The sequence below is a fragment of the Squalius cephalus genome (assembly GCF_949319135.1).
Source record: "Squalius cephalus genome assembly, chromosome: 24".
NCBI classification, from domain to species: Eukaryota; Metazoa; Chordata; class Actinopteri; order Cypriniformes; family Leuciscidae; genus Squalius; species Squalius cephalus.
Window position 1 is genome coordinate 6,235,115 of NC_137145.1, and position 15,427 is coordinate 6,250,541.

A 15,427-nucleotide genomic window follows, 5' to 3' on the forward strand; every position below is an offset into this window, starting at 1 on the left:
GTTTCGGACAACACACAATTATATATATGTGTGTATATATATATATATATATATATATATATATATATATATATATATATATATATATATATGTATGTATGTATGTATGTATGTATGTATATATATATATATGTATGTATATGTATGTATATGTATGTATATGTATATATGTATATATATACATATATTGTATATGTACATATATATATTATATAATATAAAAATATAATAGGCTATATAATATAAAAATAAATTTGTATATTTTATATTTTTATATGAAAATATATTTTACATGATGTGGAGGATTACATGATTTTTTTAATACTTGGAATTTTGAGGTATGTTCAAATCATTAACTCTTAGTTTGAGCAATAGCACGTGTCTTAGCATACTCATACAACTGTATATCATGTGACAGTTCATCTGAAACTGTAAAAGTTGATTATGTATTGTCATAAGGCCCGGGTCACAGATGAAAGCAGAAGAAGCCAGTGGTGAACCCAGGATTGACCTCTCACATTTGCAGAATGAGGGAAAGCTTTGTTTCAGATTGTCTTAAAATAGGAACTAGTTCCTCATTTTTCTCTTGGATTATATTCAAAATATAACAGTCAACAATTTGCTGGTGGGAAACGAATTTTGTCGGCCCTACGAAACCGAGAATCATCTCACGTCTTTGGTTATTTTCAAACAGCTCTGATTCGGCTCATCACTTCTCATTTGGCTTTGATTACACAACAAAAGGAAAGAAATACACATTCAGGCAGAAGAAGGTGTTAAAACATGAAAGCACCCGAATTTTGTGGCACAAAAAAGTAGGGTAGGATGAGAGAGAGAAGAAATGGCAGGTAATGCAATATTCATGCGCACGAGGCAGATTTCCCTTTAGTTCTCATGATTAGAGGAGGAGAATCTGAGCCCAGCCCGGCGTCTTAGTTCTCGGGGAAGAGGATGGATGCATTAATGGCAAGTTGTTGTTGTGTTTTTGTACTTTGAGAGAAGAGAGAAGATGTGGCTTAATCAAGGAGATGCACTTCTCCTTTCCCTGCTCTTTGATGTTGTGAAAAGACGTCCACGGTTAACCCTGAGTGTGCAGCCGCTGTGTCCTTCTCTTTCAAACCTGAGATGATGAAAGTGGTGGCGCTGTATCGGGGGAGTCCAGCTTCTCTTGAAAAAGAGATGTGACCCTGATTGAAATGAGGAACATATTTGATCTTGAAATGAAGTGCTTCCTTGCTTTGCACTAATGCACTCATCTTTGATCATCAAAAGTAATTGATATAACCACATTGCCTTTAAAGCTTATTGAACGACAACCAAGCATATTGTCCGGAGAATATTGGTGTCATTGGCGGAAGGATGCACATTTTGTAGGCCATTTTCAGATGAGCTCATATTCAGTACATGAAATAGACCAAATTGTGAAGAATGCAAATGCAATGTACAATTTTTAAATTAAATTATATGTATTGAATAAAATTCGTTTTAAAAGAAAATATTATGACAGACTTTCTACAAATTTTGCCATTTCATTTTAGCTAATTATTTATGAAATTTACGAGCCTTTTCTGAGTGAAAATAGTTTCAAAATAAATCCTACACCAATTTTTTTTCAGCGTGTGTATATAAAATAACGATAACACTCAAACGGTTCTATTTGTTAACATTAATTAACGTACTAAGAATGAACAATACTTGCAAGACAGTTTCTGGGTCCCATTGACTTCCATAGTATATTTTTTTCCTACTATGGAAGTCAATGGGACCCAGAAACTGCCTGGTTACTGACATTCTTCTAAATATCTTCCTTTCTGTTCAGCAGAAGAAAGAAATTCATACAGGTTTGAAACAACATGAGGGTGAGTATATGATGACAGAATTTTCATTTTAAAGTGAACTATTCCTTTAATGTTAGTTGTTAGTTAATGCACTGAACTAACATGAACAAACAATGAACAGTTGTATTTGTATTAAACAAGGGTACGTTAACACGACAACAATGAATTGAAAATGAATTGCATAATTAAAAAGTTCCGCGTACAGACGACAACGTTGTCAAATCGATCCCAGTTCACATGGATCTGCGGAAATAAGAAACGCTGTATTCTGCTGCCAGGCCAGTAGTTGGCGATATCCCTTTGTAAAGAAACACTACGCACCTATAGACTGAACACGTAATACACATGCGCATGACGTCAACGTTTTCACAAATTTGAAAAAAGTTTTCAAAAGTTTGCATTTTCAGGCCCCCAAAACGTTGTTGTTGTGTAAATGAACGGTTAAAACCATAATGTTTTTCCCATTTTTAGTTGAAAAGAGTGTGTAATCAGCCCCAACACTGTTTTCAACTAAAAACTGAAAACATTTTACACATTTTGGCCTTTCATTTACAAGACAATGGTGTTTTGGGGGACTGAAAACTGGATTCGAATTGTACGTTTTTGAAAACGATACATTATTGTTTCCATGTAAACTACAAAAACGCATCTTTGTGAAAACGGTGACGTTATGCACGTATTACGTGTTCGGTCTATAGACGCATAGTGTTTCTTTACAAGGAGACATCGCCAACTACTGGCCTGGCAGCAGAATACAGCATTTTAAATCAATTTCACGGATCCGTGTGAACGGGGATCGTTTTGACAACGTTGACGTCTGCATGCCAAAAATGCAAAGGACAATTTTTTCTGTTTTAGTTCATCGTTGTCATCTAAATGTGCCCGAAATCTCTCATAGTTCATGTTAACTAATGCAAAAGGAGAACTTATGGGAAAGTGTAATAATTTATGTCTAGTTTTTCAGGTTGCTTGAGGTTATTCAGGAGCTGGTATATTAAATTCAGTTTAATATTGCCAGTCATTCAACTGTTTAACACGCACATGTTCACTGTGCTCGTTTTTATTAACCCCTTTCATTTTATTTATTTGGTTTCAAATCTATTCATATTTTTGGGCTGGATGCAGAGATGGGGCTGAAGATGTGTTATTTATCCTTGGTCAACAGAGAGGAAATCTGAGCGTGAAAATTCCCATGTCACCGATAACCACAAAGTCAACATGTCAATAATTCATTGCTCATATGATTTAATATATCAGCATTTGAATTATTTATTTTCTCTCTCTCTCTACCTGACAATCTACATCCGAGTCTCTCAGTACTTTCATATTCATTTCAATCGGATTGCCGCTGAATGATTTATGGGCGGCTGACTTGGCCATGCACTACATGTAAAAGGCCATCCGTGTTGATGGAAAAAACAAACATGGACACAGTCTGGAGTATTTGAGCTGCTCTCACCGGCGGCCCCTGAAGAGGAGCTCGGGAGCCAATGAACACTAGATGTGCAGGAGGATATAAAGCCACACAGGAGAGTCAAAATTTCATACAAGGCTAAATAGAGCTAAATCAGAGACAAACATGCATAAATTGTGGATTGCATGCTTGCATGGACAGATAAAGCAAGGTTTAGCTCACAATATAGTCTTAAGCCACCTGTGGGAGACAAAACCCCCGCAAGGTGATCGAAGAACGGACCGCCCGAAGGGTGGGGGTGGGGGCGCTTCCTCTATATATTAACAACTTGCACAGTCTGTTCAAAACTGGATACGACTAAAAGAGAATGTTAAATAAAGACAGAATATGAACTTCTGCAAACCAACTGCTTCATAAGTTTGACAGCCACTGAAGTATGTGCAGGTAAACAAAGCAGCTTGACCAGTTGCAAGTCAGATCAAGCATTGTAAAACTGTTTGTTTCTATATAGTTTTGTTGTGTATTTTGATCAACCACCTCCTCCCCTATTTATCTGCCAACATGGAAAACGTCCCGTATTGTAGCCTAAACCCGCACAAAACAAGACGTGGGCTGAGGTGGCCTTGGAGTTCCTGCAACATCTGAACAGACTGCATCGAAGATCATCTCCTGATTAGAAATGTTATAAAATAACATTTAAACAGTTAAAATATGATTATGATTAATGCGTCTTTCAATTGATATATACTGAATATTACAGACAGATAGATAGACGGGTGGAGGAAAGGAAAGGAAAGGAAAGGAAAGGAAAGGAAAGGAAAGGATAGATAGATAGATAGATAGATAGATAGATAGATAGATAGATAGATAGATAGATAGATAGATAGATAGATAGATAGACAGACAGACAGACGACATATTGATAGATAGATAGATAGATAGATAGATAGATAGATAGATAGATAGATAGACAGACAGACAGACAACAGATAGATAGATAGATAGATAGATAGATAGATAGATAGATAGATAGATAGATAGATAGATAGATAGATAGATAGACAGACAGATAGACAGACAGACAGATAGACAGATAGATAGACAGACAGACAGACGACATATAGATAGATAGATAGATAGATAGATAGATAGATAGATAGATAGATAGATAGATAGATAGATAGATAGATAGATAGATAGATAGATAGATAGACAGACAGATAGACAGACAGACAGATAGACAGATAGATAGACAGACAGACGACATATAGATAGATAGATAGATAGATAGATAGATAGATAGATAGATAGATAGATAGATAGATAGATAGATAGATAGATAGATAGATAGAGAGATAGAGAGAGAGATAGAGAGAGAGAGAGACAATGTATTGTTGCAGTGAAGCTTATTTGTTTCATTTAATATTATTATTTATGATCATTATTACATAGAGGTATTATTATTAATAGTAGTAGTAGTAGCTGTATGTGGTTGCTGTAGTTGTAATGAATCTTATTATTTGTTTCAGTCCAGTGGGTCTTTCTTTCAGAAGTGTTGACTGTCTCTTTAAGGGGATCGTCGTGTGAATGAGTGTCGGGTTACACCTCAGACTCCTCCTCCTTCAGTCTGTGAGGGTGTTTCTTCCTTCTGCCCCGCTCCGCTTCTATCATCCAGGGATACAAATGTTTCTTGATCCACATTCGAGTCTGTCATCGGAGCTGAATTATAAATATTAAACACACAGTCGGGGAGTTCGTGCGCCTTCAATCAAACCATGGGATTGACACACTGACACACGGAGAGATTTGGAAGAGAAACTCTGAAGCAACTGGACTGGCTGAAACTTTGAATCCACACCTTTGTTTCGCGAAACTTTTTTTTTTTTTTTTTTTTTTTGGTGCATGACTTTTCGTCCTGTGCAGGAGTATCGGAAGATTCCAGCAGCCACGCGAATGGATATTAAATGATGGACTGTTTTGGGGGGTTAATTCAGTGTGGTTTAGTAGGAAGAAAACCCCAATCCCCAACCCACAGGCTTTTGATCTGATCATGGGAAAACTGGGAATGTCTTGTTTTTTCTAGCCTCGGCACATTCGCGCTTCTAAGATTTGGGGTTAGTTCGGATTACAGGTCTTACCAAGAGAAGAAAATTTCGTTTTAATCAGACTTTTGGGTTTTTAAGCGCCAACATGCCTCAACTAAACGGAGGAGGAGGTGATGACCTGGGAGCAAATGATGAACTTATTTCCTTCAAAGATGAGGGTGAGCAAGAGGAGAAAATATCCGAGAATGTGTCGTCGGAGAGAGATCTGGACGATGTGAAATCTTCTCTAGTGAACGAGTCCGAGAACAACAGCAGCTCATCAGACTCCGAAGTAAGCAAAACAGTTCTGTTACGTATCATTTCAGTGCACTCGGCATCTAATGCATGCGTTTAAGTGTTCATTGGTAGTGCTAAAACTAAACCGATGCTTTATTTCCCAAATGCAAGCAAACAGACAGGCGTCCTCGACCCAGACCAGAACTAGAAAGTTATGAGAAACAGAGAGAACACTTTGCGGAAGGTAAAAACATTTCGAGACGTATTTCATGTGTTTTCTATGAGTGTATTATGCACCGTAATGACAATTTATTCGTTTGCTTTCGCCCCTAAAGCTTTGAGACGACAACAAGATGGAGGATTTTTCAAGGGACCCCATTATGGTTATCCATTTCTTATGATCCCAGATATTACGAATCCATACCTCTCCAACGGATCGCTATCTCCCAGCACACGAACGGTACGTGCCATTTCGCTTTAAACGCAACTATCACCTTCATGACGTCACGCTGCACTCTGTATTATTTTCTGTTGTTCAAAAGTCGCCTTTCAGTGCGCCATATTCGCGTTCAGAAACCCCTGCATTTCCTTTGTTTGCGTTTAGAATTCCCTTTAATACTTCACAACTAGTAAATACCCAAGCAAGCTTCATGTTTCAAAAGTTTACCGTAGTTTCCCCCCCTGTTACCACTTGTTGAGTCTGGAGCATGCATGTATTAGGAGGCCATTCTGGTGCATTGCACAATAAGTCATTTACTTGGGCTCACCCGAGCACAAAAGAAGTCTTTATTTGCCGCCTCCAATGGCACGAAAATGGACTTTTCGCAGTGAAATGTCTGCACAATTAATTTTGTATTATCATAACAGGGGACAAACTGGAGGCAAGCCCAGGCAGATAGGATTCATCCAGCTTTTGGTGTCAGGAATGTGTCTTTACTCCCTTTGTTGTTGTGTGATAGGATGTTGCTGGGTTAGAGAGTTAAATTTATGACTGGGCGCATCAATTTTGATTGCATGTTTTTGTGGCTTATGTCATAAAGACCTTTGACTTCATTTGAGCCATATCAAGATTTTCTAGATAACTGCCATATAAGTTCTTCCCCATCAGTGAAACTGTCTTTCAATTACAGGGCAGTTAGGCAACTATTGTTATCATTAGTTACCGCTTGACGGCCCTGTCGGAGGTCTCTACTGGATGCCCATTATCTTAATGACATCTTCACCTAGGGGGGTGGTTTGGCTACCTGAACAGCAAGCCCCCACAGAGGTGTTTGAATCGCAGGCAAATTGCTGCATATGTTTGCCTTCCTCCATTTAGCTTCATTGAAGGATATCTGGAGTGGTTTTTTTTTTTGCGCAGTGTTGTTCACTAAAGCAGCCATGTCAATGTATAAGTGATTAGGCGTGCGAACGTAGGCTAACATGTCATTGTGGAAAAATTTCAGCGAGCCTGTGGCGATAAACATTTGTTCATTGTGTTCATTGTGCTGCTTACTCGTGAGAATGCTTGAATCTGTTGGTCATGCACTTGGATATTAGATGTTGCATTAGGTTTGCTTGTTTGCAGCACAATGGTTTTTTCAACTCGTCAAATAGCATTATAGCCTGAGAATGGTTGCTGTCGCATGAGTGGTTTGACTAAGGAAAACAGGTTACCTTTAACAGCTGTAACAAAGAGCGACTGTGATTCTAGTAGATAAGATGGATAATAACATCTGACTTCTGGCCTGCTCGTGTGTGTGTGTGTGTGTGTGTGTGTGTGTGTGTGAGAGAGCCTGAAGGCAACTGAGTCAACCATGTCTTCCTCAGTGTACAATAGCAAGGTTGTGTATAGTTTTGGAGTACAAAAGTTAGTGAAGCGCCACTCAGTCTATGAGGGAAAAAAACCATGTAATGTTACTGAACCGAAGCTGAAAATTGTTTACAGTAACTGTTGGCACTGGGTTTCGAACGTAAACACAACCTGCTATGTGAAGATTTTTCGAGGAACTTTATTTTCTCTCAGCAGTTTTGTTTTGTTTTAGCTTGTACGATGGAAAAACAGTAAAGGGTTTCTTGTAGAGGAGTTAGCTTCTCTCTTCCAGTTATAAAGGACCTTCATATACTTGTTCTTAACTGAGTTAGTAGGCTTTAACAAGGTTTGCTTTGACCCCAGGTTGAAGTTTCTTAATGATTTATCTTCCACAATGTCCTCTTTTCATAAATGCTAATTCAGCACTTTTGTAGTTTAGTTTTCAACATCCCCATCAGTTTAACAGCATTGCTCTTTGTTTGCTAATTATCACTTCCTTATTTAATAATGTTTCTTAATTGATTTAATTATATTCTAGTGAGTGCAAACGACAGGGTAAAAGTCCAATGCTTTTGAGTGCAGATTAGTCAGTAAATTGTTGTTAGCATTGTGAAGCTAATCTTGTTAGATTTTCTTATTTGGTTCTGTTGTGACTGCAGTGTTTTGTTTATTAATTTGGTGTGCTAAAGTTTGTTAGATGCTAACATATTTTATGCCATCTTAAATACTCCTAGTCTGTGTGAAATCGCCCACTATATCCTCGTTCACTATCCCCTACATTATTCCACTAATATAGTTCACTTGAAGGAGTGAATGAAAACAAGTGATTGAATTCGGACACTGCGCACTGGAAGGTCTGCCGCTTTTGCCTAGTTTGTGCTCGCGGTTTAATAATTTGAAACCTAGCAAACTTGCAGCTCCAGTGGTAATGTAAAGGATTATCTTGAACTCTGTCATAGAATATAAACCTTAATTGGCAATAAAATAGCAATGGGTGGATGATTCAGCTGCGGGCGCCATCTTCTGGCGAGAATTCATTGGGCGTGACCGTCACAGTGCATTATGGGTATTTTCTAGACATTGAGTGCGTTTGAGTGTACATCGTTTGTGCACTTGTTATTGCATTGCATTATGGGATTGGATGAGTGCACTTGATTGGTTACGGACACCACTACAAATCGCTGTCCCCTCAAATAGTGCCCTATCTAAGGGTATAGCAAGCAAATGAACAATTTTAAAGCAAATGCATTGTTTTGGAAGCACTTCCCACTTGTGTATCCACTTCTGTAGAGTGTCGAGCCACACTATCCCACAATATTAATTAAACTAAAGTGCACTTATTGCACAAAGTAGTACTAGCGAGTAAGTGGCAAGCCCTTGATCGCATAACTGCGCTGTCAGAGCACGTCAGCCCTTCATGACTGGCGTTCTCTTCCCGTCCATCTTTCCTCCACTCTTTAAACTCTCTACTCTACAATGGTATTTTAAGACCCAGAAGACAATATAAAGTAAACAGAGGAATTGTCCTGCATACAAGAGGGCCTCATTTTACATAAACAAACAGTGCTCAGGAGAGCGGCCCTGTCAACAGCCCAAGCCTTTTCCACACACTCAGCACTCAGAGACGGGGTGGGGGTAGATGGCGAGAGAGAAACCAGGCACCCCCCTCCAGCCCGTCCCACCTCCTCGTCTTCAGCTACAGAGGGGACATTGTCCAGGCCTTTAAGTTAAGACAGCATTCCTGTAGTGCAAGACGGTTCAGGAAAGCTGAAAACCGGTGTACGAATGTTTGCACAAATGACCGAATAAACAAAGATTTATAATTTTATCCCGAGTTAATGTGTTATAGGGTAGGATGTTTTTTTTTTTTCCTCCTGTAAGGATAAACTAAACAAATCCAAATTAATTTAGAAATATTTCAGTCTCTCTTTTGCTGTTTAGAAGAAGTGTGCACTATGAATGCTGTGTCTTGTTTGGAGGCCAGGAATTACGTGAGACATAAACCAATTCTGCTTTTCCCCCTTTTAATGTTACTGCTTCTTCAAGAGGCGAGCGTTTAAAAACGTTCCTGCCGTCGTTGGACGCGTTCCACCGAAGACCCTCTCTGGTAACTTGATTATTGACAGAGATTAAAACCAGACAGTTCCTTAAAGAAAGAAATGTCAAGCCAAACATTATTTTCCTCCTCTGGTTTTCCACACAAGCTTGGCGTCGCTCTAGACGTCTGATTTTTTTTTTTTTTAGAACCAGGCAAAATAAAGACCTAATTTACAAACGTTCCTCCTTAAAGGAGAGTGGTTTATGGATCTGTATGTGAGGGCAAACCACAGGGGCTGAAGAAATGCAACAGGAAGTAGATAAAGGAATGCAGGGAGCTGTTCCCAAGGCCAGAGTCGTAACGCAGATCTCTTTCCTGTTGATCATATCACGTCCTGCGCTGGTCGAATGGAATCATTCAGAATTTGCTGTATTTTTGTGATTGCTTTATCTCTTTGGCCAATTATCTTCGTATGGCCCAGTGTTTACGATATTGTGTAGATAGCAAAAGCACCGTCATTACACTGTGGTTTTAATCTGTTTGTGTTTTAGTTGTAATGAAGCAGAACTGTAGCTCCGTCTAAAGCATCTGCGATTTATTTGATAAATATTATTTTATTTATTTTTTAACTCTTTGCCAATAATTTGCCTGTTTCACATAGTTATAGTTAATTGTTGAATATTTTAAACTGTTTATACCAATTTTTCGCTATTTCTTTTTATGCCGACTGCTGAGAAAACTACGTACGCCATTTCTAAGTTAGTGAAAAGTGTAAACACTGTGGCGCTATCAAAACATCGACTATTTGTTAAACATTTCTACCTGCCCGGCATAGCAACATTGTTTCAGCCAATGGTGTGAGTTTGGGGCGGGGCTATTTGTTTGAATGACCAATGGCAGAATGGGGGTAGAGTCATTTATTTGCTACAGAAATCACCTCTTAGAAACTGCTGTTTCTTTTTATTTGTCTCAAGAAAAGAAAGTATTATTGTATAACTAGTTTAGTATTAGTGTATAATAGTAGGCTTTATTTATTCATACTTTGAAAGACTGATTTGTTATTCTGAATATTTGTCTGAATATTATACAGTCTTTTTTTAATACAATTTGTTTGTAACTTTCACTTCGATATTCAGTTGTGTGTTTACCTTCTTCATTGTAAAGTAATCTGCCATCACATTGATTTGTCCTTGTGGGACTTTAACTATTCAGGAAACTGGGCTGTGAATCAAAATGATTACCAGTGTCCGAAGACATATCAGGAATCTAAAATGAATGCAGTTAGTGTGATCTTTTAGGGACGTCCTCCATTGGGAGGAATATAACAGCATTTTTTTTTCCGAGGCAGAATGGATTGGAGTTTCTCTGTTGGTTTAGTAAGTGTGTGTGAGCTGCTGATGTCATTCTCCATTGATAAGATTGCGCTGGCAGTGGTCAGCGCTCATCAAAACTCACTTCATGTTCGGTTGCATGTCCTGTTGCACAGTGAATTTCACAGACCCCCCACCTCCCTTTCAGTCGCAAAAAACAGCGAGCTCTCACTCAGAGCTGCGTACTGACTTCATGCATCACTCCATGCTAATAAAACTTGATTGTGCCGGGGATAAAGTTTAAGGGGGTGGGGGGGGCTTCAGGCTTCATCAGTCTGGTATTTTTAACAGCTGTTTTCAGTTATTACCTCGCAGTCAGAGCTTCCTGGGGCCTCGGGAGGGGGAGGGAGGGAGTGGGGTGCAGGGGGGTAGTTAGGGGTAAAGCATTATGGGAAAAAAACGAAGCAAGCTGTGGGGATGAGGGTGCCAGGTGGGTGAGAAAGTGGGCATGCAGCCAGGAAGCTTGTATGTGTATGTGTATGTGTAAGTGTGTGTGTGTGTGTGTGTGCGTCCTGTTGGCTTGGTTGAAGCACGTGAACGCTGCGATAACTTATCTCATCGCAGCCCTCTTCGGTCTCACATGGCCTTGTTGTGCCTGCTGCTTCATGCCAGGCTGAAAAGGCCTAGGGGAGATCTGATATCAGCAGCCTCAGGATTTTCTCGTAGGGTGAGGTGTACTAAGCTAGAATGTAAGCTAATTCCTTGTGTGATCAGTTGCTTGTGATATGGTTATTGTGCTGTGCTTTTAATTACTGCTGTCTTTCCACCCCTAATTTTACCTTTAGTACAAGGAATGCTTGTTGTCTGACATACAAAACCTGATAAATAAGTGATTGGCTGATATGGATTTTTTCCATCATTGTTGTCATTATATTCATATATAATCTTTAACAAATCTCACAATTAATATACATTTTACATAATAATTAATATCCATTGTACCATGATTCCTAAACTCGATATAATTTAAGTAGTGATTTTAGTTTTAGTAACACCAGAAACATTTTTGAATTTCTGTCTTGTATTATGTTGAGATGTCTTATATAGTTTTGTAAGTTGTAAATCTTGTATCATTTACCTTATTGCTGACATGGCATTAAAAAGCCAATAAACAAACAAACAAACAATCAATTTACTTTATTTAGACGAAATAGAATATGATTTTAATATCAGCCATCTATATTAAATCTGTTCATTATATAAGGCGATCAAGTCTCATCAGAATATTTGGAGTAAGCCGCTCAATTCATATGGATTAGTTTTACGATTTCTTTATGAACTTTTTGAAGCATCAAAGTGGTAGTTGCGTAGCTGTCAACGGAGGAACAGAAAGCTCTCAGATATAATCAAAAATATCTTCATTTGTGTTCCGAAAGTGAACGTAAGTCTTACGGGTTTGGAACGACATGAGGGTGAGTAATTAATGACAGAAGTTAAATTTTTTTTGATTAACTAACCCTTTAAGCCCACAAATAATTGTCCAAACATTGAAGGGAGTTGCTAGCATTAGCAATGAGTGTATGTATTATTGTAATGGTGTCAGCCGCAAGCTTCGCCCATATTGAGCGCCTTTCCTTGTCTTAAGGAGTCATCGGTGGAGAAGCTCTTTGTGGGCAGGGGCTTGGGGGTGGGCAGGCAGCCCTGATTCTCGTGTGAAATGAGGGATGTTCTATAGTGACTCTTGGCCGAGGCGCAGGGAGTGTATGGGAGCTTTTATGAATAGGGGCCTTTCAGTCGTTCAGTATGGCACTGAAAGGCTGAACAAAAGCCTAGAGGGTGGCGACTGAGAGCTACACGGTAGATCCACAAAACACTTCACTTTGCTGCGGCGTAGTCGTAATCCCTAAGACATCAGCCATTCCAACTGCATGCATTCAAGAAATGTCACGTAAACAAAGTGGACGGCTGACAAATCTTCGAGAAGTTTAACACCATAATTGGCGTTCAATTGACTAGGCTTATGGTTGTCAAAATGCTGGATTTGTTGTAGGTCTGGGAATCTTATTCAAACACTATGGCTGCTGATATTTTGTGGGAAGTTGTTTGGGAAGCTGTACACTAGATTGAATTGGGTCGTTTGACAGTGAGATACATCTTCACATTGTTTCAGTTAGGGGTGAGAGGTCAAGGTTCACAGCCTGTTGACGTGACTCACAGTTGAGTGGGCACCAAAGTTCCCAGATTCCAGCAGGGGGGTCGTCGTTGCGCTCCAGGGCTGGGAGCTTTCTCCCGCCTCTTTCCCTTCTAAACTCTCCATTCGGATTTGCTCGGAGCTGTCAGACAACGTGTAGCGTAAAAAACAGCGGAGGCCTCACACACACCCTGCCGCTCACTTCCTCTCAAAAACGATGGTCCGTGGCGTGATGATTAATTAGAAAAGAAGAACAAAACAAAACCTTTGCTTCAGTTCTTTTGGCTCCAGACATTCATTGGCCCGCCACAGTCTGGATCATTCAGATTGGTGGAGTGGAAGTGACATAACCGCTGGCACAAAAGGGCAGCCGTGTGATTGGAGGAGAATGCGCATTGTGTACCGTTGGGGGGTCCGCCACAGACGCAGCGCTTCTACTGCTCTCACCCTGACCACAAGGTTGAGAGCGGCTCCATTGTCACATGACATGTTCACACTGGACCACAAGCTTTTGTGTGTGTGTGTTTTTTTTTGTTCGTACGTGAGAGTGTATGTCTTATCCAGCTGGGCCTTGTCGGTCAGGGCATGGGCCGCCCCTCCCCGCGCACAGCTGCAGTTTGGGCCCAGAGGCGCAGTTGAGGGCTTGTGAAAACCCCCTGAGCCTTCCTCATTTCTCCAGATGAGTACCTCATTGTAATCGACTGAACAGGAGTGCACTGATTTTTTTTTAATGTTCTGAACTTTTTACTTTTGTATTACTTATAAACTTGTCTAACAGTTACATCATTTACCATTGTTGATGTTGTAATCAATCAAAACTCGTGCACCATTTTAGGTTTCATAAAAACTTGCTGAAGTGGTCACCTTTCCTAACATCCCTTAAAAGGATAGTTCACTCAAAAGTGAAAATTCTGTCATTAATTATTCTCCATCATGTCGTTCCAAACCCATAAGACTTGTTAATCTTCGGCACACAAATGAAGATCTTTTTGATGAAATCTGAGAGCTTTTTATCCCTCCATAGATGGCTACACAACTGAGACTAAATTCAATCTGTTCATCATATAACGTGATCGAGTCTCTTCAGAAAATTTGGACTGCACCACTCAATTCATATGGATTAGTTTTACAATCTCTTTATGAACTTTTTGAAGCGTCAAAGTGTCAGTTGCGCAGCTGTTAATGGAGGGATAGAAAGCTGATTTGATTTCATCAAAAAGATCTTCATTTGTGTTCCAAAGATGAACGAAAGTCTTGCGGGTTTGACATGAGGCTGAGTAATTAATGACAGGATTTTCATTTTTGGGTGAACTATCCCTTTAACTTTGCTGACATTAGTTCTTAATTTCAGTTTTTCTTTTAAACTTAAAGAAGGTGATAACCATTCCAGTAGTTACATGTCCTAATGAGTTTTGTTTGACAACATTGTCAAAAAAGTTAAGGGATGTAACCATTTAAAAGTTTAGGGGGTGTAACTGTAGGTTTCCAACATTTTTTCCCAACATTTAACTTTTCCAATAGTTACATCCCTTAACTTTAAATTCTGTAGTCAAACAAAAAACTGGAGTTCTTATAGACTTGTCGAAAGTAGTTATCTTTCCAACGGTTACGTCCACTACCTTTGTTGACATCGTAGTCAACCAATACTTGTTTCTTATAAACTTGCTGAAATTGGTGACGCAGCAATTGTAATGGTTACCAGGTGCTCCCAGTTTGGGTCGGGTAAAATTCCCGACTGTTTCCAGCAGTTAGTACGTTTTCTAACTTTGTTGACTATATTGTCAACCAAAACTCATTAGGAGACGTAACTGTTGGAACGTTAATCACTTTTGACAAGTTTATAAGAAACCCAAAATGGAGAATGTGTTTTTGTTGACAGCAATGTCACCAAAGTTAGGTGATGTAACTGCTTGAAAGTTTATAGGATGAAACTTTTCCAACAACTTTTTCCAACCCTTCACTTTTCCAGCAGTTATGTCTCCTAAACTTTGTTAATGCGGCAACCAACCAAAACTTGTACACCATTTTAGTTTTCTTATAGATTTGTTGGAAGTGGTAACTTTTCTGACAGTTATGTCCTCTACCTTAGTCGATGTGAAATTAGTGACGTGGCTGTTGGAATGGTTACCAAGATCAACCATTTTTAAAGGAAATGACAGGGATGGATTAACGCAATGGCCTACCTGGCACGTGCCCAGAGGGGAGAGGGGGGGGGGGCCTGTTGGGGCACCCAAAGGAACGTGAAATCAACCGAGGAGAACCCTCTACCTCAACCGGGGTGGGAACCCCCTGGAGCGCGATTTCGACCAAGGGGGGCCTTGCCTTGGACATTGCCTCGTCATAATCCGTCCCTTGAAACAGAATCATGGATAAAGAGTTTTGTTTGATGCAAAATGTTGGAGAAGCTGGGGGACGTAGCTCTGTTGACATTGTCATCAACCACAACTCTTCCTCCAGTTGGTGACATTAAGTATGACGTCCATGATCAATATTCATGTTTTTATTGTGCGACCCAGGCGCCAG

At 39.5% G+C, this 15,427-nt stretch overlaps 1 protein-coding gene across 1 annotated transcript in view; it reads left to right on the plus strand.

Annotated features, from left to right (window-relative positions):
* The first annotated feature begins 4,866 nt into the window (after nt 1-4,866).
* Nucleotides 4,867-15,427, plus strand: part of tcf7l1a (transcription factor 7 like 1a) — a 29,972-nt gene continuing 19,411 nt past the window's right edge. Inside the window, exons 1-3 of the mRNA XM_079861342.1 lie at nt 4,867-5,628; nt 5,745-5,817; nt 5,909-6,033. Coding sequence (XP_079717468.1) covers nt 5,443-5,628; nt 5,745-5,817; nt 5,909-6,033 — 384 coding nt within the window. The 5' untranslated portion in view covers nt 4,867-5,442. The remainder of the gene's footprint in view (nt 5,629-5,744; nt 5,818-5,908; nt 6,034-15,427) is intronic.